At 34.9% G+C, this 26,684-nt stretch overlaps 1 protein-coding gene across 3 annotated transcripts in view; it reads right to left on the reverse strand.

Moving 5' to 3' along the window:
• The window catches only part of DNAH5 (dynein axonemal heavy chain 5), a 383,566-nt gene that overhangs the window by 125,213 nt on the left and 231,669 nt on the right, over window positions 1–26,684 (reverse strand). For all 3 annotated transcript variants that reach the window (XM_021008643.2, XM_021008644.2, XM_021008641.2), the window contains exons 45-52: window positions 26,170–26,371; window positions 24,890–25,032; window positions 23,968–24,102; window positions 17,702–17,824; window positions 17,261–17,474; window positions 15,434–15,657; window positions 5,613–5,811; window positions 4,033–4,205 (exon numbers count right to left, since the gene is read on the reverse strand). In XM_021008643.2, the coding sequence (XP_020864302.1) occupies window positions 4,033–4,205; window positions 5,613–5,811; window positions 15,434–15,657; window positions 17,261–17,474; window positions 17,702–17,824; window positions 23,968–24,102; window positions 24,890–25,032; window positions 26,170–26,371 (1,413 nt within the window). The remainder of the gene's footprint in view (window positions 1–4,032; window positions 4,206–5,612; window positions 5,812–15,433; window positions 15,658–17,260; window positions 17,475–17,701; window positions 17,825–23,967; window positions 24,103–24,889; window positions 25,033–26,169; window positions 26,372–26,684) is intronic.

The following is a 26,684-nucleotide window of genomic DNA, read 5'->3' on the forward strand; positions in this document are numbered from 1 at the left end:
TCCCTGATTGTCAATGAAAAATCACATAATCATTTGTCCTATTCCACAGGCATGTGTGTCAATCTATTCTTCAGTTCCCCCAAACAATCAGAACTGCTACTAAGAGGCTGTCATTTACCTCAAGAAACATACTCAATAGGCTAATTTAGAGGATTTCCACATATATGACTCAAATATTCAGCCCCACAAAAAACTCCCTACCTAAAATGGAAAATTCATGAGGAAATTTCTGCTCTTATGGAAATTTGAGTTACCTATTTCTGTTCCCAAGGAAGCCATTGAACATCTGAAAGTCACCTTCCACACTGTGAATATATGATAACTATTTAGGAACAATATTCTTTCCTTTTCCTTTATTGACTAAATGTAGGGAGATTTCTGATCTTACTGAACTACTTATAATCAGCTTTCATTTTTCCATATAAATAAACAAATACTAAAAGCATATATTAAATACTTACTATGTGCCAAGTAGTGTCCTAAGAACTGAAGATATAAATACAAAAAAAATATAGTTCCTCGATATCAAGGAATTTATATTGTTATTGGGGATGAAAACACATAAAAAGGAGCTAAAAGTGGTTAGGTCAAATGCATAGAAATGGCCAGGATATGACATAAGGGGAAGGAAGCAAACATTTATAAAGTACTTAATATGTGCCAAAAGATATTACCTTACTTGATTTTCACAACCCTGGAAGGTTATAGTCCCATTTTTACAACTGAGGAAATTGAAGCAGATGATTATTTTTTTTTTCCCCAGGCTCATACAGCAACTAAGTGTCTGAGACCAGATTTGAATTCAGGTCTTCCTGAATCCAGGCTCAGTGCTCTCTCCACTGCCTCATTGAGCTACATGGATGGCTGCTTTCAAGCAAGATAAGGAAAAATATCATATATGAGAGCTCAGAGTCATTTCAAGACTAAAATCCATGGTTCATATAGGAGGAGGATAAAAAGTTAAAGATGGCTAGAATACAGTGAGCATGTGGCACAGCTAGGTGGTGCAGTGGATAGAGCACCGGCCCTGGATTCAGGAAGACCTGAGTTAAAATGCGGCCTCAGACACATAACACTTACTAGCTGTGTGACCCTGGACAAGTCACTTAACCCCATTGCCAGCCCCACCCAAAAACAAACAAACAAAAATGTCCAGAAAGTGATGTGAAGACCTAGTTCTGAACAAGATGTGGTGAAAGTTCACCTGTCATTGATAATCTTCCCATTGGAGTACACCTAGGTTTGACTTAAAATTACTCTTTGCACTTATAACTAAATATAGGTGTCTGATATTCTCAGAATTCAGAGCACACCGAAAAAATGATAATCATGTTATGAAAATGCAACACAGGAGTCCTTATGTGTCCTACTCTACTTCAGACTAGAGCATATTTACTATTTTTCCATGCTGGGAATGATATTTAACCTTAGTGATCATCTAATCCAATCCAATTATTTGACAAATGATGAAAGAACAGGCTGGGAAAAATGAAGTGACAAGCCTAAATTCAGACAAGGAGTAAAAAAAGAAAAACTCTACAATAGCCAAATGCACATTTAGATTTCACCAAAATTATCTCTTATATGATTTTGAACACTGATAATACCTTTTCTGATCAAAATTTCCTTTTCTTCTATCTCTCCCTCTGACTTACTTCTCCTAAACCAACTTTTCACTCTCACTATGGCCTCCAGACTATCCCTTCTTATTTCCCATGTCATAAACCCTCCTTTGGTCTCATTTTCCACCTTTCAGTCTTAACTCTCAATTAACCAGTTCGACTATGATGTAATAAATATTTTTTTAATTTAATTTAATTTGAGATGTAAAAGACAGGATCTAAGGGAGCTCACAATGGATGACCTCAATCTTTTTTTAGGGAAGCAAAAGGCAAGATAATCTGTTAATGGGGGAAGAATTAGAAGTTGAATTGGGGATGAAAGAAGAAAGAAGTTTTTAACCAGTTGATGTGTGGGATGTAATATGACATTAATCAGAGATGAATAAACTGTATTGTGCCATAAGTCTATTCAGGTTAGAGACTCTATGTTTGTAATGAACCAACTGTGACTTTTTTCAGCAGTATTGATCAGCTTCGGAACAGAAATTGAATGGGCAGATATTAAGGGCTTGCTGAAATGGTGCAGAACAGCAAAATAAACAGGCAAGGGTTTCAATGGTTGAAGGAAGTACATTGTTGAAAAAGTTTGGTCTCTAACAAAATTATAAAGATCAAATATGACTCAAATATAGGGATCTGAGACAATGTTTCCAACCCAACCCTTTGGGAAGGTAGAAGGTTAAAAGGTGTTACACATGTTTCTTTTTGGAATCTTTCAGTATATTGATCAGTTGTGCCAAATTGTTTTCCCTCTTTAAACAATACAATTTGCTATATGGGATGCTTTCTAGGAGACAGATGAAGAGGCATACCAGGGATAATTGCAATGATGTAAGAAATGGAAGACATAAATAGAAACTTATTTTTAAAAAGAATGACATCAATAAAAATCTAGAATAATATGTCAAAAAAATAGAAAGTCTAGGAAACTTTTCCCTAGAAAAGCTGGATGGAAGAGATTTATGCTTTCACAGGCAATACTCTTTTTCTGGCCTATTTTAAAATATTCACTATTTTTTGGTGTTCATTAAATTCATAGTAAACTGTAAAAAAAAGAAAAGAAAAGAAAAGAAAAAAGAGAAGAATCATGTAAAGACTATGAAGAAAGGGTAGTGAATCCCGTACTAGAGTAACCTCCTATTCTGCCATCTGAAAAAGTCAGAGCTCTCTTTGAAGGTTAAAAAAAAAAAAACAGCTCAGGAGAAAGGAGGATAAAATGGGTAAGAGAGGACAGGAAATCCTGAGGTCTTCCAACTAGAAATAATTTCTTTCTTTGCTTTACTCTCATAGCATTTTCCTTGTACCTCATCTTTAACAGTTAGTATATTTTCCCTTATATCATATTTCTGTACATAGCTTATCTCCTCTATATAAGATCCTTAAAGACAGGGAAAATATTCATCTTCATATTTTCCATCACACCTGAAATAGAATCTTGTCCATGGTAGTTACCCATAAAGGCTTGATAAATTTTTTAAGCCTGAGTTGAAATATGAAGCCTTTCAAAAGAGTGCCTTCTAGGGTGCCAAATATAAGAAAAATAGAAGTCAACAGAGTGAAAGGATCCAAAAAGGCAATAAAGTAAAAGTCATATTTTTTTTTGCCCTGTGAATAAGTAGAATAATAAAGAAACAATAATATGAGCTATGTGTTTCCAGATGATGGAGACTTGCCTGTCCTAAAAATAAATACCAAAAAGAAACATTTGATGATAGGAAAGAAAATTACACATGTAACTGAATTGTCATTTAGTTTAAATTTGTTTGTATTCAGTTACATTATGTATGGTTTTTCAGAACATCATAATAAGAAGCCTTTTTTTCTTGATAATTTATTTTTAGTTTTCAACATTAATTTCCATAATATTTTGAGTTTTAAATTTTTTCCCCTTCCCACTCCTCTCCCCCCAAGATGGGGTGCAATCTGATATAAGCTCTATTTATATATTCAAATTAAGCATATTTTCCAATTAGTCATGATGTGAAGAACAATTAGAACTAATGGGAGGAACTATAAGAGTAAAACAATGAAACAAAACAACAAAGGAAAAGGAGAGCAAATAGTCTGCTTCCATCTGCATTCAGACTCCATAGTTCAATAAGAAGTCTTTTTGACCAAGCTTTGAACTCAAATGCCAATCATCTTCATTCTACATAACAAAAACATTGAGCTAGAAGCATGATAGCAACGCTGACTGCCATTAATATCTCTCACATATGAAGTATATGTTATTATTTCAAACCTATAGGTGCAATATGTCAAATCAAGTTTAAAAATTAAATTGGAATTGATTTTAATTTTGAATTTAATTTTTCTCCTAAGAGATGAAAGTTAAGAGAGAACAAATATTCTGGTGGGGAACGAACTCTCTGTCACTTCCACAAGGCACTGTTAGCAATACACTAGGTACCTTAACTAAATGAATCATGGCATCTGCAAAAAACACCATGTCCATGCCAACTCCACGGATGCTTTCATTGTATATTTGTAAAAATGTATTTAAGCGATCTCTCAGTTGATTAAAAGATTCAATTGGCTCATAAATTTTGGGCATGTTGACATTAGTTTCTTCTGAGTCTTCACCTAATACAGAAAAACAATTTTAATATTCATAAGCAAAATACATATTTTATGTTTAAATAATTCTTCAGTACACATTATACATTTTCTAAATATTTAACATCATGTGTTTATGTAAAAAACTACTGAAACCTAATTTCTAAGAGGAAAAATTACTATAATTGTATTGAATAAGCCATTTAAGGACATGCAAATTCACTGGGAGCTACCACAATGAATGGCTTTCTAAACATCTTAAAATTTCTACCATTTAAAAAGAAAAAATTTCACCACCTTTCAATCCACCCTACTCATATATAACAATATAATAATTTTCATATGGTGAAGGTAAAAAAGGTGTTATTTTAGCAAGAGAAGTGTTTTTTCCAATCTTTCTTTTAAATGTTAAAAAAAAATGACTCATTTATGGAGCCCTTTATAATAGTCTTCATGTTGTTAGATTGTTTAATGGTTCATAAATATTAAAATCCAGCACTGTCACAAAGAAGAAGAAATAGCATTCCTTAAAAACAGAAAAGGCTATGTATTTGGAAGTAAACATAATGGATATCATGTTAAGTTTTCTCCTTATTAAATTTTGGTTAATTTTTTTGGTTGGAATTAGAGGAAATTAAATGAAGTATTCTGCCTCACAAAATGCCTTTGCCATTATAGAACTTTCTTTTCTCCTAATTTCAAATAAAAGCTGTCAGTTCCTTTTTGTGGGAGGATATCTCCAAATGCTTATGCTGCATTAAACCTCCTTTTTTAAATGGTAATTCAAAAACTTTCGATAACTACACATAATATTGCTACATCAGCTAAAGACTGCCTGTCATCTCCAACCATTCTAAAGATATAAATGGCATGTATAACAAGCTATATTTTCCTTCTAATTGAAAAAAATAAATTGAAGTTCATTCTGTGTATCTTGAATTGCTTCTGCCTGGAGGAGGCAAAGTAAACCCATTTAAAATCATACAAGAGAAAAACAATTACCTCATTACTTTTTCCACAAGGAAAATACAAAATATCTGTTTAGAAAAACCACTCAACCACACTATTGTGGAATTACTTTCACAACAACTTCTATTTCAACACTCTCCTCCTACTTATAACCATTCTCTCCTTTGTCCTATAATTGTAGTCTTCCCTTTTTATTTGTTTCTCATTTTAATTATTTAAGCACTGCCTCAATGCTTACCTTCCACACTAACAAATTCCTAATTTCCTATTGGATAATTTTCACTTCCATCTGTACAACTAAAAATTTATTGAAATTAATAAGGATGTTATTCATAATTTATCTTCAAAATACCTTCATAATATTTATTACATACAAATGGAAACTGCTGACATATATCTCCATTCTTCAACAATATTGGGGGGGGGGAGACTTTTTCATTATTTGCTTAGAATTTTTAGAATTACCTGTAGCTTCAGGTGGATCCCTTAAGAAATCAACAAAGTAAGAATCAACTCCACAATCCACCAAAAGCTTCTTTTCTTCACCAAACTTCTCCTCCACCAAGTTTGCTAAAGTTGAATCAAACCAGTTCACATCCTCTGATACAGTGAACCGATCAGCAATAACCCGTTTACATTCATGTTTCCACAACTTAATCAATACCTGTTGAAAGTGTAATTTAAATACGTAAAGAATCCATATGAATAACTTGTTAGTATATTTTCAATTATATTTGGAAATGGCATTTGAAATCCATTTTTTCTTTCTTAATCTCTTTATTCTCTATACATGTAGCTATAGCTAGGTCATGGTAACTTACCCATTATTTATCAAATGCATAAAGCAAGGAGCCAAAGATTTTTTACCTGCCTGAAATAACCTTTGATATTTTATTTTTAATAATAATTTGAAGTTCATGCTTATAATTTAAATTTCTTTCTGCTTGGAAGACTTGAATTGAAATCTACTTCAAATTGAACAATAGAAAAATATATTAACATAAAATAAAGAGCCAGAGATATTTAATGAAATGAGTTTAACATTTGATTTTTAAAAGAAGTTCATTTTCAGTCTCTTAACTCTTTTTTTCTTTGAAAAAAGCTGTTCAATCAAAGTGAGTTCACTTAAACTCAAACAGCTGGAAAATAATGAAACTATTTCCTCTTCCATATGAAAAGTTTGTCTGTTATTTATGTTTACAGGTGACACAAAGCAAGGAGGAATAGCCATCACCTTAGATATAGGGTAGCTAATATGTTGGGTATATTATGTTCAATTCTGGGTACGCTATTTAAGAAAAAACATTAGCAAGCTAGAGCAAATAAGGACAAAGGCAACTGGGATGGCCAGAGAAGGGGAAGGTGTATCACAGAGAGTGAATTAAAGAAACTGATGATGTTCAGACTGAAGAATGGAAGACTTGAGCAGGGAGTATATGAGATCAGAATATCAGTAAAGACATTAAATACTTGCAAGATAAAAGAATCTTAAATGAGAATTGGCAAGAAAACCCACTTCTGAAGGCTACAAATAAATCGTTAAATTAAAGGTTAAAAGCAGCCCAACATAAGGAAAAATAAGTGATCTCATACTTATCACAAAGACATAATAGTATTAGATCCAACGCTGGTATATGGTTCTGAATTACAAAGAAATTTTTTAGATAAAAGGAATGATGATGTAATACCTTTGTATATTAAGAAGATACATTAAATGAAGAATTTTTTTTAAAACTAAGGAAAACTAGAGTGGAAAGCAATGGGATAAATATCGCAAGGAGTAGAAACAAATACAATATTGTCTTTGAAGAGTGATGGATACTACAGCCCACTTGAACAAAGAAAAAAGGAATATAAGAAAATTTTGCTAAACATATTAAAATGGGCTCTAAGGCATAAGATAATAGTGGTGACTTGAATTATATGGATAACTGTTAGAGTTTTCTCTTGGCTCAAAGTAAAGCAATTAATTATTCCTTGCCTAAATTTAATGATAACCTCATAATTCAAAAGGTTAAAGAATTAACAGGAACTATAGTAGAATGAAGTGATTGCTAAGAAACGGGTAGGAACTACAGAAGGAAATGACCACTTTGTCTTAGCTTCATAACTATTAAGGAGAAAAAAATCCAGGCATAACTTAAACGCATTCCAGATTTGGGAAGAACAGATTTCTAAAAGTTCAGAGAAAAGATAGGTAGAAATTTATGTCCTGAAATTCCACAGGAAAAGTCAGTCCAAGAGGGAAGGTTAGGAATATCTTTAAAAAAAAAAATCTATAAGCACAAAGAGAAGCAATTCCACTGAACAAGAGAAGAGGAGTCTATTTCAAAAATCTATATGGATACACAGGAAACTTATCAACAATCACAGTTTTTCAAAAACAAGTATAAAACACAAAAGAGAGGCAAGTCATGGAAAATTAATACAAAAGTAAGCCAGGCTAATGTGGAAATATATTTAACATGATTGTACATGTATAATCTATATCAGATTGTTTGCCATCTCAGGGAGGGAGTGGGGGACAGAGGGAGAAAAAATTTAGAACTCAAAACCTTACTAAAAATGTTGAGAACTATCTTACATATAATTGGAAAGATAAAATTCTATTTTTTTAAAGAAGTAAGTCAGAGCCTGGAAGACAAAAATCAGGAGTGTGATCTTTAAAATGAGTTAAGCCTGGATAAATACCATTGTTGTTTTTTGTAGAAGGGGACTTTTTTTTAAGGCATTGAACTATATTGGATGCTTTATTGGATGATAATAAAGATGATAGAGATAAGTCAAAGATGCTTAATTCTTACTTTGTTTCTGTTTTCTCTACCAAGGAGAATAAAATTTAGGCTGGAAAAAAGAAAACAACAATGACTAATACAAAGAAGTACACTCCAAATTAGTAGAGGAAGTATTGAGAAAGCATCTACCTGTTTTGGTTAAGTTCAAGTCACTAGGTCAAGTGAACTACAACCCAAATTACTGAAGGAACTACTGAATGTGACTATAGAGCAATTGTCCTTGAGCTCTGAAAGATCTTAGAGAATTGGAGCAAGTTCTGCAATCCTGAAGAAAACAAAATAATGGCTTAATATGGGGGGGGTGGAGAAGGAAGAGAATAAAATCTACAAGATAAATGCTAACAATTCCTTGGAAAATTCTGGGACATATTATTACATGGCTCATTAGTGATCAGAAGGACAGCATGAGAAATCAGATGGAGTTCTGGAATGAGTTAGAGTCAATTAATCAATCAGCAAGAACTTATTAAGCAGCATTGTAAAAGGAAGGCAATGTAATTAAATGAAAAGAACACTGGCTCTATAGTTAAAGGCTTCTTAAGCTTACTACCTATATGACATTGGGCACATTAACATTCCTGGGCCTCAGTTTCCTCATCTCTAAAATGGGAAGTTTAGACTAAACAGCTATGGTCCCTTCTAGCTCTGGGTCTATGAAACCATCAACACCTGCGATAGTCCAGATACTGTGCTACATGCTTAAGAATAAAAAGATAAAAATAATTAAAATCCCTACTCTAAAGGAGTTTAAATCCCATTAGGGGAGATAGCATTTCAAATATAAGTACACAGATAGGAATAGGGACCAGAACTGTGATTTCACTGGTATTTGGGAACTCCCAGGTAAGGAAACTCCTTCTATGTCAACCAAAGCAGGTCTTCCTACAATTTACAATTTTAAAAAATTGACTACAGCACTAAGACATTAAGTAGTTTTCCCAGAGTTATAAAGCCAGTACGCATCATAGGTGGGACTGGAAATCTTCTCGGCTTGAAGAGGCTTGAATCTATCCACTATTCCACACTACCTCACTATATAAACATATACAGAATAAATATAAACCAAATAATACAGAAGTTGTTCCCTAAGGTTACAAGGGTAGAAAGCAAGAGAGGCAGGATACACATCCATGTCCTTTGACTCTAAAATTACATTTTTTCTACCATGCCATGCTCCTTCAAAAGATTTTAGTGGATACTATGAAAATAATTTGGCTTATTTTGTCAATAGAGACATCCAACTCAAATAAATTAAGGCACAAAGAGACTATGCTGTTGGTAAGTCGTTTCTCAGTCATGTCTGACTCTTTGTGTCCCCATTTGGGGTTTTCTTGGCAAATATACTGGAGTGGTTTGCCTTCTCCGTCTCATTTTATAAATGAAGAAATTGAGGTAAACAGGGTTAAGTGACTTGCCCAGCATTACTGTCTGAGGCCAGACTTGAACTCAGGAAGATGATTCTTCCTGATTCCTGGCCTGGTCCTCTATCTACTGAATCATCTAGCTGCATTAAAGAGACTATAGGTTAGGGTTGAGTAATTATTCACATCAACTAGCAAATTTTATTGAGATTTTGTTTGATTGGTAGGTTGTACTTTTTTTTAACAATCTGAAAAGTTGATTAAATATGATGATGTAGCCAGAATATGAACATGATATTAAAATTTTATGTTCAAAATTTAGATAAAAGCAACATTATAAGATAATGGGAATACTAGGAAAAGGGACTAGAACTGGTAAGGAGAGATCCCACTGACGAATTTCCTCTGTTAGCAAAGTTCCACACCTTTTTAACAACTTACAGTCATAGGGAATTCTCTTGAAAATTGAGGGAATAAGTAATTTATCCAGGGTCACATATCTGTGAGAAACAGGGCTTGAAACTATACTATGTGCCTCTCAACAGTAGTATTCTCATGGTGGAGTCAAGATAGTGGAGTGAAAGCAGTGACTTGCTTGAGCTCTCCCCCAAACCCCTCCAAATACCTATAAAAAAAGGCTCTAAACAAATTCCAAAACAGCAGAACCCACAAAAAGACAGAGTGAAACAAATTTCCAGCCCAAGACAGCCTGGATGGTTGATCAGAAAGGCATATCGTGCCGGGCTGTGAGAGGAGCGTAGTTCGGCATGGGCACGCAGGCCACAGTGAACCTGGAGCAGACCTCAGAGGACTAAATTGTGCACAGCTGTGGCAGTTTCCAGACCTCTCAACCCACGAACGCCAGGGACAGCTTAGAAGGTCAGTGGGAAAAGTCTGTTTCTGCGGTGAGAGAGAAGCTAGGTCTCAGCAACGCCCCCACCCCCTCCCCTTTCCAAGTGTGGCCCCAGGGTGGCAGCTGCCTCCTGAGCTTCTGGCCCACAGACTGAGGGGGAATTGGGTGCCTGATCAGAGAAGGGTTACAGGGATCTCTTTGCCAGTGCTGAGGCAGGAATCTCTTGCTTTACCCTTGCTTGCATCAGGGTCACAGTTCTGGGTGGGGGTCCTGGGGCTAGGAAGAGCACTGGCATGGTGGAGCTTGTAGGGGCTGGGAAGAGGAAATTCTTCTCACTGTTCCAAGACAGAAAAGACTGTTTGTGGTCACTCATAGAGCAGGAGCACAGGCCAGGAAAGGAGCAAACACCTCGACCCTTATCATACCACCTTGGAAGAACTGAAAATTTACAGGTCCTTACAAGTATCTCTGAAAACAGCTGTACAAACCCCCGAAGCTTGGGACAGTACATTCTCCACATTGGAAGCAGACTCTTACCTTAACAAAGAGTTTAAAACTCAAGTAATTGGCCGGAATCATGAGCAAGCAGTGCAAAAAGAGTCAGACTATATTATCTTACTTTGGTGAAAAAGAAGATCAAAACATACAACCAGAAGACAACAAAGTCAAAGCTCCTACATCCAAAGCCTCCAAGAAAAATATGAATCAGTCCCAGGCCTTGGAAGAGCTCAAAAGGGATTTTGAGAAGCAAGTAAGAAGTAGAAAAAACTGGGAAGAGAAATGAGAGTGATGCAAGAAAATCATGAAAAACAAGTCAACAGCTTGCTAAAGGAGACCCAAAAAAATACTGAAGAAAATAACACCTTAAAAAATAGCCTAACCCAAATGGCAAAAGAGGTCCAAAAAGCCAATGAGGAGAAGAATGCCCTAAAAAGAAAAATTGGCCAAATGGAAAAGGAAGTCCAAAAGATTACTGAAGAAAATACTTCCTTAAAAATTAGAATAGAGCAATTGGAAACTAGTGACTTTATGAGAAATCAAGACACTGTAAAACAAATCCAAAAGAATGAAAAATTAGAAACAATGTGAAATATCTCATTGGAAAAACAACTGACCTGGAAAATAGATCCAGGAGAGAGAATTTAAAAATTATTGGACTATCTGAAAGCCATGATCAAAAAAAAGAGCCTAGACATCATCTTTCAAGAAATTATCAAGGAAAACTGCCCTGATATTTTAGAACCAGAGGGCAAAATAGAAATTGAAAGAATCCACCAATCTCTCCTGAAAGAGATCCCCAAAGGAAAACTCCTAGGAATATTGTAGCCAAATTCCAGAGTTCCCAGGTCAAGGAGAAAATATTACAAGCTGCCAGAAGGAAACAATTCAAGTACTGTGGAAACACAATCAGGATAACACAAGATTTAGCAGCTTCTACATTAAAGGACCACAGGCATGGAATATAATATTCCAGAGGGCAAAGGAGATAGGATTACAACCAAGAATCACCTACCCAGCAAAACTGAGTATAATCCTTCAGGGGAAAAAATGGTCATTCAGTGAAATAGAGGACTTTCAAGCATTCTTGATGAAAAGACCAGAGCTGAATAGAAAATTTGACTTTCAAATACAAGACTCACGTGGAACATGAAGAGGTAAACAGGAAAGAGAAATCATAAGAGACTTATTAAGGTTGAACTGTTTACATTCCTGCATGGAAAGATGATATTTATAACTCATGAGACCTTTTTCAGTATGAGGGTAGTTGGAGAGAAAAAATTATATGTTTGTATAGATAGATAGATAGATAGATAGATAGATAGATAGATAGATAGATAGATACATACATACATACATACATACATACATACATACATACATAGAGGGCACAGGGTGAGTTGAAGATTAAGGGGTCATATCTGGAGCATAAAATTAAGGGATGAGAGAGGATTATATTCAGAGAAGAAGAAAGGGAGAGGTAGAATGGGGTAAATTATCTCACAGAAAACAGAAAAGAAAAGCTTCTTACAGTGGAGGGGAAACAGGGGAAGGTGAGAGGAAATGAGTGAATCTTATTCTCATAGGATTTGGCTTAAGAGGAATAACATACACACCATTGGGTATGGAAATCTGCTTACCCTACAGGAAAATAGGGGAGAAGGGGACAAGGTAGCAGGGGTATGATAGAGAGGAGGGCAGATTGGGAAAAGGGCATAATCAGAAGCAAATACTTCTGAGGAGGGACAGAGTCAAAAGAAAGAATAGAATAAATGAGGGGGCAGGATAGGATTAAGGGAAATAGAGTTAGTTTTTCACAACATGTCTACTAAGGAAGTGTTTTGCATAACTGCACATATATGACCTATATTGAGTTGCTTGCCTTTTCAATGAGGGTGGGTGGGGAGGGAGGGAGGGAGAAAATTTGGAACCCAAAGTTTTAAAAATACGTGTTTAAAAAAAAATGTTTTCACATGCAACTGGAAAATAAGAGATATAGGAAATGGGGTACAGAAATCTACAGGAAAATAGAAGGGAAAGGGGATAAGAGGAAGGGGAGAGACAGAAGAGAGGGCAGACTAGGGGAAGGGGTATTCAGAATGCATGCCATCTTGGAGTGGGGGAGGGGTGAGATGGGGTGAAAATTTGGAACTCAAGATCTTGTGGAAGTAAATGGTGAAAACTAAAAATAAATAAATTCATATTAAAGTTCAACAAAAAAAATCAGTTGGAACTCATTTACCTTTAGTAATGGATAAGAGAAAATTATTTTAAAATAAATAATATTTGAACTCTATATTCCACAATTTAATACATACAACAGTAATTTTATTAAGAGAAAATCAAAATAAAGATAACTTACTTTTAATATAGTAAAAGTCAATATTCAGTGCTTAGGCAAATTTTCCTTGGCAAATGCTGTTTTAAATTTATTTCTTTGCAAATCCTTGCAAAGGACAAATAACTCTTTCTTTGCCTAAGTACTCGATGAGCTATCATTTATATAGCACTTTAAGACTTGCAAAAGTACTTTACAAATATTATTTCATTTCATCCCCACAATGACCACAGAGGTGGGTGCTATTATCATTTCACAGATGAGGAAACCGAGGCAGAGAGCAGTTAAGTGACTTGTCCAGGTCAAATAGGTAATAGGAGTCTAAGGAAGATTTTAACTCTGGTCTCTCTGACTCCAGGACCAATGTTTGATTCATGGTACCATCTAGCTAGTCCTAACAACTAATGTGCTTAATTAGAGCTTTGTTGACATCACAGTCTTTTCTGTCTACGCTGCGTGCATAAATACCTTTAAAATTCAGTTACTTAACCACTTAATTTGAGTCAAATAAAGTCTAAGAGAGGGTAAATCTACCATTAGGCTGAGAATCTTGCGTGTATAATGAGAAGGAATTGATCAGATGGCAGAATGAAAAAACAGACCCACCCAGATCTTGCCAAATCCAGTTGGCAATGAGCTTGAAGTGAATTTTGGGAACATTGGACACTCTCACAATTCAAACCTATGCAAAAATACAAATTCTCAAGCCAAATATGAACTATTTAGGAATTAATAAAGCATTACATTTCCTTCCATAGTATGGTCAATTTTTTTTAAATCATATTGCTTGTTCATCTGAAGATTATTTTCATTCTTAAGTCAGAATGTCAAATGGAGTATACTGTCAAAATTAAGTGGATGTATGTACAAAAGTAGGTATATTGTTCAAATCCTTTGACCCACTACTAGGCCTATACTGCAATGTGGTCAAAGACAGAAAGAAAAGTCTCACAAACAAAAATATTTATAGTAGTAATTTTTTCTAATAGCAAAAAAAATTGAAGCAAAATGAGTGTTCACTGATTGGAGAATAAATAAATAAATTGTGTCATAGTAAGGCAATGCAATACTATTGCACCATAAGAAATTGTAAATATAAAGAATTTAGAGGGTTTTTTTTGTTTTGTTTTGTTTTTTGGGGGGTTTAGGCAATGGGGTTAAGTGACTTGCCCAGGGTCACACAGCTAGTAAGCGTTATGTGTCTGAGGCCGATTTGAGCTCAGGTCCTCCTGAATCCAGGGCTGGTGCTCTAGCACTGCACCACCTAGCTGCCTCCTAAGAATTTAGAGAGATTTGAAAAGATTGATGTGACCTAATACAAAATGAAGTAAAGAACCAGAACAACAATATACACAATAACTATAATAATGTAAAGAAAAACAATAATGAAAGACATCAGAACTTGAATCAAGACAACTATTATGATTCTGTAATCATTGAAAGATGAATACATTTCTCTTGAAAATGTGTAAATTTGGCTGTTTCTTTGGTTTGCAAAGTTCATTTTTCACTTTTTTGAAAATGTTGGTTGCTCCCTATGGAAGCGGTGCAGTACAGTGGAAAGGGTGATAAAAGTGGAATCAGCTCCTCTGGGTTTGAATTTCAATGGCCATTTTTTATGTGTCATCTTGGACAAGTCACTTAATCTCTGAGTTTCAATTTCCTCACTTATAAGATGAAAGTCTTGAACTGTATTTCTGAGTTACTTTTTACCTGTCAGTCTATTATTCTATTTCATGAAATTCAGGTACTTCATAGCAGTACACATCTGGATTAGTACTTACTATCAATGTAACTTTCATTAAGACAGTACCTGCTCTCTGGACTTCTCTTATTTATAAAATAAGGAGTTGAACTATATAACCATGGAGGTTCCTTCCAGCTCTAAATCTATGGTCTATTGTCATAGTTCCAGAGGTATGAAGATGAATCACATATTATTCTTCTCAATAAGCAAGTGGTAGATACCAGGTGTCAAAAAAGGTATATGCTGTATGATATCAATAGGCCCATATGTTTTGCTTAATTTTATTTCCTTACAAAGGAGCATTCTATTAAAAGAGGCTCACTGAGAAATAATAATTACTCTAAAAAGAGAATTATTAGTAATATTTTAAAAGAATAAAATGAGTAAAGATTTCTTTTTATAAGACTAAACAATTATATCTATGTTAGAGATTGTCAAGCATTTAACTATATACTTTTTCATTTAAAAATTACTACCTTAATATTATGTAAATCAAGTTGATGTATCTCTTTTTTAAATCTCAGAATAGTATTGGTTTTTCCCTCTTTTGTTAGTCAATAAAATGCATCCTAAATTTTCATGCAATACATTTTCATTATTCCAGGAAGAACAAAATTGCCAAGTAAAACTCTTTACAAATGGTACTATGGTATAACCCATCAGCTGCATCTCTGTGATTTTTTGTATCACTTACATCCATTTCCATGATAACTTCAGAAGTAGTATTCAACATTCCCTGCCAGATCCTGGAAAGATCTCGAAGGTTGAATACATAATGGAATTTGGCAGGGGTAGGCAGCATTTTCATCTTGGTCATCTGCCATAACCTACGAGTCAGTGGCACCAGCTTAACCACAGTATCTCCCACTTCTTCTGAGAAATTCCGTTGGGTACAGTAGTGTCCTGCTCCAATGACTCCTGCAGATAAAAAAAAATATTTATAAGTTAGTTGGAAATATAATTATGCAGCTAAACTAAAAACAAGGATTTTTTATGTATATACACGTAATAGAATTACACATTTGAAATAGGAAGTGCAACCTGTTTTTTACTGTGAATTGATGTCCTGTTGCATTTCAGTGTTCTAATATAAATTCATTTAAATCAACATTTGAAATGATCAAAAAATTAATGAAGGTATATCATAGTAAACTATTAAGCAGTCAACTAAAAAATTTAAAAAGCTAATGAATTTATAAACAAAATAATAATATTTATAGATTATTTAGTTTAGATAATTAAAAACATCCAGCCATTTATTCTACAAGGCCTCTCTTACCTTTCCTAAACTTATATACTCCACAAACATATGTTTCCAGATCATTCCCTTTTACCTAATGAATCTTATTTTATAGAATGAATAGTTTTAAAGCCAAAGTATAACTTGGGCTTATCTAATTCAACCTCTTCATTGTACAGATGAGGAAACTAAGGCCCAGAGAAGCAGTGACTTGCCAAAAGTCCCACAGATGGTGGTGGAGATAAGATTTTAATTAACATCAGTATTCTTTCCAGTTCCCCACACTACCTACCCAAAGAGAACCCAAACCCAAACAGGGACACAAACCCTGAACTCTCAGATTGAGTGTGATGCCCTACCAACTCAGTTATCCAGACTCAGGGAGTCCCTGACCTATATAATCTACCTTATTATCTTTTATTCTGCCCTGAATCTCTGGATCTGGAAGAGAAACTCCTTAATGTAATTTTAACTAGTGTTCCACCAACATCACTTCTAGAAAGGATAAATGACTATACTTACCACCAGACATAGACATATACACAGCATTTAGGGTGTCTCTCTTTTTGAACTAGATGCATAAAAAAGCAGATATAAAGCTATTTTAAACATGAAAGCACAAACTGGCATGATGATAGATTGGTCTGATGATTTCATTTTATGAAATTCTCTCTACTTATTTTCCTGCTAAGAAATTCACTTTAATTCTGTAATTTATTCTGAATAACAAATTGAATCTGTGTTTTGGTGTTTGTGCTGTTTTGTATTGCTTTCTAAGGCTTAAATGACCTTCGTCCAAATGCAATGGAATCCAGTTTGTACATGAAATATCAAGTCATTGACAGAACCACAGCATGGGCTGAGATTGACAATAGCTACATTGTCCAGTAGACACCATTGTGTATTATCAACCCAGACCCACAATATGTGCCAATACTACAGTACAAGGCCAACTCTGTAGAACATTCAAGTCTTTGCATTATTGTATAAGAGTTTGACGTGAGTTTTTAATGGGAAGTAACCTCTGGCAATTAAAAACCATCCACGTACTCAAGTTAAGTGAAAATGTATAGTATTCAATTTCTTCTACATAAGATCAAGCATATTACTCAAGAATGATAGTTCTACCCTGAAGAGCTTCCTAATAATGGTTCAGAGAATCTATAGAATAAGGACCACCCAATGTTGATCCAGTGCTAGCCACTGGGAAGCTTTTGAGTGCTTCCTCAGTTTGTCCCCACCCCAAATCACTTCCTACAAATAATTTCATATTCATCTTACCAAAGATCTTGTCAATGGAAGTATTTGATGGGAGAGTGCAATTAAATATAGAAAACTGCCTCTTGAGTCTCTGGGGTATGTCATTGCGTCCTCCTCCAGGATGAATCATGGCTGCCAAAAACTGGATATCTATGATGCTTGTAAACTCCCCGGGTTTCTCAAGGTTGTAGAATCCATTTTGTTCCATCAACTGCCGAACTATCTCATTGGTAACCTTAAAAAGACAACTCACAACATTAAAACACCTTATTCACCACACAGTTATATATATATATATATAATATATATATATATATATATATATATATATGCGGTCAAAATGATAGGCTTCAGGGTTACAAAGGTTTAAAAATTTGAAAGTAAATTCTTGCTTATGAAAATATATTGGAAATTAAATCCTGACTTGAAAAAAAATTAGTCTTGCCATACCCTGAAACTTACCTGATCTCCCCATTCATTGATTACAGGCATATTTACATCATCAATAAATACAGTCATCTTCTTTCCTGCTGGAGGGCCATATGTTGAGCCCATGCGTTTATCAACATAGCTCTCTATTGTCCGCTATGAAACAAAATAATCAACAGAAACATCTGTGAAAATATGAGCTGAAAGAGAATCGATCATAAAGAACTTTCTGGGAATATTTTCCATTAATATGAATTAGCCGATAAAACCCCAAATGCTACATATGCAAGCAAAAACACATCTGAAGCGTATGAATTATCCCTATAACTTCCCCAGCTCTAATTTGAAAATCTGCTTTAATTTAGGAGGAAAAGGAATTTTAGCTTATGTGAAATTAGAATGTACTTCAATCTCTATATTATACATTTACTTTCTCTTATTTTTTTCTTGTTTTGATGACGCTATAACTTCTATTATGTAAAGACCTTAGGTCTGCTCAGAGCTTTTCTATACTCAGTATTCATTTAACCAGGGCTGATGGCCAGAAAGCTTTTAAGTCTGTACTCTGGGCAGCACAGTCTTTCAAAGTCTATTGGCCAGCTCTCTTAATCAAGCAGACTGCCAGATGGCTTGTGCAGGCCAGCAAAGTTAAATGAAGCTGCTTTTGTGCTCAGGGGTCTGGAAACATATGCAAACTCTATCACCACTACTCTCACTCTCACTCAAACCTAAACTGCAATAGATAGCAGTGTCCTAACTGAATCAAGCTACATACAATCCATAACTACTCAGAAAACACTTGTCTAGCAATGTATACCAGAAAAGTCAAAATGGATAAAGAATTCTCAATGTCCACATTATGTAGGTGGACAGGCAGTCTACCAAAATAGTATAGCTATGCATAAATATTTGGACAGGCATTGCAGATAGACATTGAACTAGGACCAAAAGTAAAAAGAATCAGAGAGCAGGCTGAATAGCATTTGGGGAACTTTATACCAGCACTTTCCTTGTAATATCATTTAAAAAATATGGATTATAGTATCTACAGAATAAAAAAAATTCAAGTGACTCAAATAACACTGGAAAGATCTTGATGGACAACATATTACCAGTGATGACTTTTAGACCAGAAATTTCAGAAAAGATACAATCCAGTAAAATACATATGATCAGAAAGGGGACTAGATTGGTCGTGTAGTGAGAAGAATGGTGAACAGATTGACAGTCTAGGTGCTTTGAGATGTTTTTGGTTTTTTGGTTTCTTTGTTTGTTGTTTTTTTGTTTGTTTGTTTTTATAGGCAATTGGGGTTAAATCACTTGCCCAGGGTCACATAGCTAGTAAGTGTCAAGTGTTTGGTCTGAGGCCAGATTTGAACTCAGGTCCTCCTGACTTCCAGGCCGGTGCTCTATCCACTGTTCCACCTAGCTGCCCCTAGGTGCTTTGAGATGTTAAAAGACCTAGCAGATACCTGGCAAATTGGGCAAATCATCTAGAAAGTATTTGTGAGAAGTCATGGTTAATGCAGGTATTAGAATGGAGAGATGGACAGTTACATATGGAAGAAAAGCAAGCTTTTACATGCACATTTACAGTGATTCATCCAAACTCTGCCCTAGGACTATAAAAAAAAAAGCCTCAAGACTTTTCTCTAAAATTGATATTCACAGGAAAATGGGCATGATTAAAGCAATCCCTGTGTGACTGATTAGAATTGCGATGTAGTGGAATTTCATGAATGAGTAGAGTTCAGATGATGTGTTTGTGTGTGTGTTTGTGTTTGTGCATTTATGTGGTATAATCTATAAAAGGAAAGACTTGCAGCACAAGCTGTGAGTTAGTTTGCATATCAATATAAGTGGTGAGTTAGTAAATGTCAGTGGAAATGTGCAAAGGTAGAGATCTCTGGGCAAAGTTTTTCTTGGTACCTTGTGAGGTTAAGGAAAGATGTGTGTGAGAGTGGGATCAAACAGGGACTCCTAATAATCCAATAGATAGTGGAGAGTACAGCAGGAGGCAAAATTGGTCATTAAGCCTCACTCAGAAAATTTATAGGGAAGATTAATATTCAATTCAACTCAACAAGATTTATTAAGCATGTGCTAGGCATTATTGTAGGCATCAGGGAGACAAAGATGAAAATTGAAACCATAGCCTCAGGGTGATTACATTCTCTACATGTACATGTGACATGAAAAAGTAGATTTAAAAAATATATAAAGTCATTTCAGGGGGGCCAAGTGCATCTCAGGCAAGCTTTGATGGTAGATGGCTCCTATCTATATAATTACCAAAATAAGAAAGAATCCTAGAACTGGAATCAATCTTCAGAGTGACAATCAGTACCATAAAGAGGAAGCATTTACAGCTCTGCCATATAAAATGGCACTATATTGAGTTCCTTGAAAAAAGGAAAAGAACAGACTGTGAAGAACCCAAGGAACCCAAGATATCAATATAAGTGGGGAAAGGAAGACATTCATTGTAACATAATGGGGAAATCTGCACTATAAAAAGAAATATTTATATTAGTGAAAGCAACAATCAACTGAAGAATAATAAGGTAATATTGGATTAAGATCTCTCTCAATCAAGGAGTTACGTAGGAAATGGACCTACTATTTTTACAGGGTGAGGAAATTTTCTCTACCAATATAGGTTGGCACCTTCTCTCCCACTTATATTCTTTGAAAGTTGCCTAAAGCCAGAAAAATTAAATGACTTGCCCAGGATCACACAGACAGTATGTATCAGAAGCAGACCTTGAACACAGGTCTTTTTGGATCTGAACCTGACTCACTAGCTCCAGTGTCATGCTGCCTGGCAAAAGAAATGCTCCATGAATTTGTCATCTTTGTGCAAGGCCAATGCTAATCCTCTCCATATCATTCCAAGCATTTATTCAGCAAACATACATATTGCCTATTAATGTGGGGATACCAAAGACACATTTCTTGACCTCCAGGAGTGTGTAATCTTATTTAGGATTGCTATTTTCCAATATCTAAGCCCTATATTTATAGGCGACTTAAGATTTTTAAATTATTTTATTTATGGTATATGACTACAAAGGAAAGCAAAGAAATGTAGAGTTCAGGAAAAAAATAGAAAAAATCTACTATTTCTTTATGAAGAACAAATAAATTAAAATTCAATATTAGCCAGGATGCCGCCAGTACTTATAAAAAAAGGATATTGTAAAGATTCAAATCCCAGCTCTTGGAAATCATTTCAGCTATGACATGTAACTTGAAAATTATTAACAAAAAAAATCTACTATTATTTTTAATGTGTAATAACAACCTACTCAGATTGTTTTCACAATTAAATTAAATCTAAATTAAATTAAAACAATTGTAGTAGAAAATAAAACAATTCTCAATCATCAAAAATTCCCTCAATGGCAATGGTCCTGCAGCCTAGATAATCATGCACTCTGCTTCCACCTTAAAAAAAAAAATAAGAAATTAGCAAAGTAGATCAGGCTGTGTCCAGCACTAATGGTCAATGGACACTACAACATACTGCAATTCACAGCATTCTGACATCTCTGCAGCAAACGAGAGTCCATGAAACACTGATGCCTGGAAACAGGAGTATAAAGTCTCTGCTTATCACACACACACAAAGTTTTGTGTATTCTGGATGGGGCTGAGAATAGCTGGAAGTGGACAACAATTCCTACACTGATAAACTCTCATCTTGCCCTAATGCCACATCAAAAGTCCCAGGATGATAAGAAGAAAAATGTTACTAGGTTGTATCTTCCTGGAAAAGTCTGAAGTCCACAAAAGGAGGGAGATTAAGTGGCTCCTGGGCCTTCACACTTCACTTTTTGAATATTTGGTATCAACAGGAGCCAATCATTTGTCAAAGCTGGAAGTGTCTGGAAAGATCTAGCAAATAAAGGAAATAAAGTAGCAACATCTTCAATAAAAACAACTTCCTGCTTTGATATTCAACAATGTCTGTTAAACTACACACAATAGGAGCTTACTAGATTTTTGTCATAAAAAAAACCCTGGATAATGACAGCGAATGAGACATGATTATCTAGTAGCAAGAGCATTGGTTCCGAAATCAGAAGACCTAAGTACAAATGCCCGCCCCTGACAATGAACACATGTTTGACCTTGGATAAGTCACTTTACTTCCCTAGGAGGATTGGACCTCTGAGGTCCCTTCTAGCTCTAGCCCTATGATCCTAACATCCTATGCCTTTAGGGTTATAGTCTATTGTAGAAGACTAGAATCTGATTGTTTGAATGGAACTTAGAATTCACAAAACCCAACTTCACATCAATAACAAGACTCTATTGTGCAACTTTCCTATAACACCTAACCTCCTTGTAGTCTATGTTGTCTCTCCCTAGAGAAGTACCCTGATGGCAGAGACTCTTTGGGTTTTTAGGTCAGCAGACACAACTATAAGCACAACATGTTGTAGGGACAATAAGAAAGCTAGGCTGACTGAAAGGGGGGAGAAAGGGAAGATGCTTTGAAAAATGGGCAAATATGTTTGTAAAGGAAAACTGGGATTTGATTATTGAGATGAAAGGAGTTTAGACTTACTCAACTATAAAATATGCGGGTTAAGCTATATCAGAGGCTTTCAACCTGGGTGTCCACAGATCTCCCAAGGGGTCTGTGGGTAGATTTCATGGGATCTGTGAACTTGGATGGGAAAAATTACATCTTTATTTTCACTTGTCTCTAACTGAAATTTCACATTTCCTTGAATTATCATTTTTTTTTAAAATACATGATTCTGAGATTCCATAGGATTCCCCAGACAAATAAAGAGGTACATGAAGCATTTATTGAACACCCACCATATGCTTATGCACTGTGCTAAGCCCTTTACAAATGATCTCCATGACACAAAAAAGAATAAAAAGCCCTGGATTAGATTATGCTTATGGTCTCTTTGAGTTCCAGAACTCCTTAAGTTTCAAAGTCAGAATAATTTGCTAGGATACTCATCAAGGAACCACTACAAATTTTTGGAGGTAGATAGTCACATTTTATTTGGGAGAGAGGTGCTGGACAACAAGGCTCCCATTTTTAGATGTGGCCATTATAGGAATTTGTATTATTTGGCTACATACATTTGTTACAAGTGTTTTGCTTTGCTTTTTTTTTCTAGAAGGAAAGAAAATAAATGGTTGCTAATTGAAAAAAAGCCAAAAAATAGTTTTGAAAAGAAAATTAATCTGGCAGTGGTGACAAGAATAACTGGAGTGAGTAGATACTAGAATCAAGAAGAGCAGATCAAAAGCTGTTGAAGCAGACTTAATATGAGCCAATAAAGGTTTGGACTAAGGTGTCAACTCTGTAAATGAAACAGGAATAGATGCTAGAGACATTTCTAAGGAAGTATAAAAAAAATTGATCATAGAGGATGAAATTGAAGGAAGAATCAAAGATAATTTCCATATCTGTAGCCTAGAAGAATATGGGGGAAATGGAGATAGATAAAAGGAAAATATTTAATTGAGAAAATAAGCAGGTTTCAGTGGGAAATTTAATGAATTCATATTCATAGAATGTTATTGACAAAACATATTTTAGAAATATTCTGGCCCATTACTCCAAAATTATCGATTAAGCTTTCTACATTCTGAGTTTAAGACAATAATGGTACACTTACTTGAAAATAATATTTTGTATGTATACATGTCTATATATGGCCTCTGAGGATATCAGGAGCACTGGGGCCTTTACCTTGTTCAGACAAGTTTCTGGCTTCACTACTACTTAGGATTAGACATTATTAACATTCATAATGATATTTATATTAGATTTTAAAGTTCTTCAAGCATTTTACATGCATTATTATTTAAATCTTCTAACCACTCTATGAGGTATGTACTATAGGTATTATCCTCATTTCACAGATGAGAAAATTGAAGCCCTTTCAAAAAGCTGATGTGATTTGTCCATAATCATATATCTAACAATCAGCAGAACAGGAGTTCAAATTTAGGTCTTCTTGACATGGTTTAGAGTTCTCTCTCCTATAACATGATGCCTGTAAGATCCCCTAGCTAAAGAGTTTCTCTAGAGTTTGTAACAAGGATGTTGGCACCATAGGATACCAACCCCTGGAAGTTTTATTGTAAAATGTTCGTAGAGTGTTTCACAGGATGAGAAGCTGAAGATGGCATCCAGCTAGTAGGAAAGGTACAGTAATCTTGGAAAGCATAAAAAAAATTAAGCTACTGTCCCTGAATATACTCAAAGAAATATTTGGACTTATGGAAGTTTCAGATATAAAAATGACCAAAAGAAAAGGTACCTGGAACATCAAGGGAGTAGTTGCTGAAGAAAAGTTCAAACTTTTGACCATGTGACTTTCAGCATTATATTTTGACATAAATCCTTTGATAATAACAGTTTTAGCTGTTCCTTGCTCTCCAATTAACAATACAGCCTAAAGATAGAAGACGAATAATCTGAGAAACATAATAAAATGACTGAAAGAGAAATCTTTCTTTTTGGCTGAAATCAAAATTAAGTTTTTCTCTCTCAATTTATGTAAAATAATACATGATAATGAATGAGAAAAAAACAGGCCCAATATGACTGAATTATGGTGTAATGAAACAATATATTATTGTGGATATATTATTAATTTTTTTTCTAAATAGCAGCTCTAAAGTGGCTGAAATATAAAAACTTTTTATATTTTCCAAAGCTGTTTCATTAAATGCCACATGCCAAATTAGACTTGAATACTTCAAGAATCAATGGTTTCATCAGTGTGAATATTAACTTCACTGATACTGATCACAAATATTCCACAACTTGGTAGATACACTTCAAGAGTGACTGTGGCCAACAGTTCATCATCTTCTGGACAACCTGGAGATAATCCTCTCATAACTTAGTGAGGTTGGTCCTCAGTTGACAAAGTCTGTTGCCAGGCCTGTCCTTCCACCTCTCAAGCCATGTGGAAGCTGCCAGAACCTTTTTTTTTTACTGGCTTAGTCTTTTAACACCCCCATGTAACCTTCATGCTACAATGAGAAGACTGGTTCTCAGTTGACAAAGTCTGTTGCCTGGCCTATCCTCAGGCCTTTCAAGCCATGTGGAAGCTGCCAGAGCTTATTTTCTCCTGGCTTAGCCTTAATACTCTGAGGAATCTCCATGCCACAATGAGGCATTGCAGTTAGGCTTCTGTTATACCAATTAAACAAAAAAAGTCACAGAAATCATACCTTGCCTTGTTTAGCAACAGTTTTAATTAGGAAGTCAGTTCTCACATTGTCTACATTTGGCACCAAGATGGAGCCATATTCCGGAGTAAAGTCAGAAGGATAAACATATTCTTCAACACATGTGTTCCAGTGCATCCATTTGCCTGTTTAGAAGAGAGAAAATTAAAGTTTTCACAGCTAAAATAAATATATTTCATATGAAATACCTATTTAATAATTTGTGCTTATCAAGACAATTTCTGAGCAATCTACGTAAAACAAATATCATCACTTTCAGAGGCTTGAGTACGTAAGTAATTAAGGAGCTGGCCCAAATTTACGAGGAAGTACTAAGGAAAATATGGCCTCAATAGAATTCTATTTTTCAAGATGAAATTCTCCTAGAATTTAAAGTACATAAGGAACAGACACTTAAAAAGTATTAAGTCTTCTTTGGTAGACGAGAAAACCGACTCAGCAAAATAATTTGCCAATGGTAACATAGTTAGAAACTCCAGAGACAGCCTTCTAACTACTAGAACAGAACTTTTTTTCTATTATAATATGCTTTTCTGAGCACAATGCCTTAATTATATCATGAGGTCCTTTTGTTTGTTTATTTTTAAACAATTAAAAGGCAGCATGATGCAGTAAACAGAGAGGCCTAGAAGCTATAAAGATATGCCACTGACCCATATTACTGTGTAGGGCAAGTCATTTAACTTTGAGTGCTCTAGGCAACTACCTAAAAATATAAACTACAGAGAAGGTTTCAATTGGCATTGGTAGAGAGAGTTTACTCACCTAGCACTTCCTCATAATAATGAAATTTCAGGTTAAATCCCTAGCTTTTTTTTAAAAAAGTTTGCATTCTTACCACAATCAAAACAATTTAAAAAGATGGGGATGAATTAATATTTGATTCCTTTATGCATAAAGATAGAATATTGAATTTATGGACAATTTTAAATGATGATTCAGAAAATTTTTGTTTCTGGAAATTCTATCATGTCAGTATTACATATGGATGCAAGACACAGATTGGTATAGTGTGTAGACAGCTGACCTTGGAACTAGGAAGAATTTGGACTCAAGTCCTACCTCTGACACATCCTGGCTAAGTGACCCTGAAAATTCCCTTAACCTTTCAGTGATCCAAGCAACTTTCTTTTAGTTAAAGAGGAAGTGCTGACATGCATTGATAGATGGCGTTACCTGACCCAGAAGTTCCCTAAATCAAGGAAATAAGAATTCTAGTCTTGATTCACTATCCTTACAAATATATAACTACATGTACTAACCATCAGTAGTTACGTAGTAATCAAACATGGTGTCTTCATTTCCAGCCAAATGTGGCAAATCCAATGTCAGTGTTTCATGAGACCGCAGCCAGTTCTCCATTTTAGAGCGGTCCTCCAATTCCAGTAATGCCCCAACACTCCACATCAGAGAGAAAATATATAATCTCTCCAGGTGTTCTGATGTGATATCCCCTCCCTGTTCCTGTAGAATAAAGAAGCCTTCTTCTAAATACATAATTTTCTACCTAAAATTATTGCATGGAGTTTCAATTAAAATCAATACAGAAGGAAGAGCAGATTTCTGTAGTAATGGATGAGGAAGTAAAAGGCTAATTTTCTACATATAAATTCAAAAGGTATAATTTCTTTTTCAATTATACCATCATGTTGGACTTAAAATGGATCTCCACATTGACTTAAAAATTCAAATCGAAAGCAAAGATATTTGCTAGAATCATAGAGGGGATTCAGATTTGGGATAAAGGTCAGACTAAATGTCTTCAAAGGTCCCTTTC

Source organism: Phascolarctos cinereus, unplaced genomic scaffold (genome assembly GCF_003287225.1).
Source record: "Phascolarctos cinereus isolate Bilbo 61053 unplaced genomic scaffold, phaCin_HiC Scaffold_4;HRSCAF=312, whole genome shotgun sequence".
NCBI lineage: Eukaryota > Metazoa > Chordata > Mammalia > Diprotodontia > Phascolarctidae > Phascolarctos > Phascolarctos cinereus.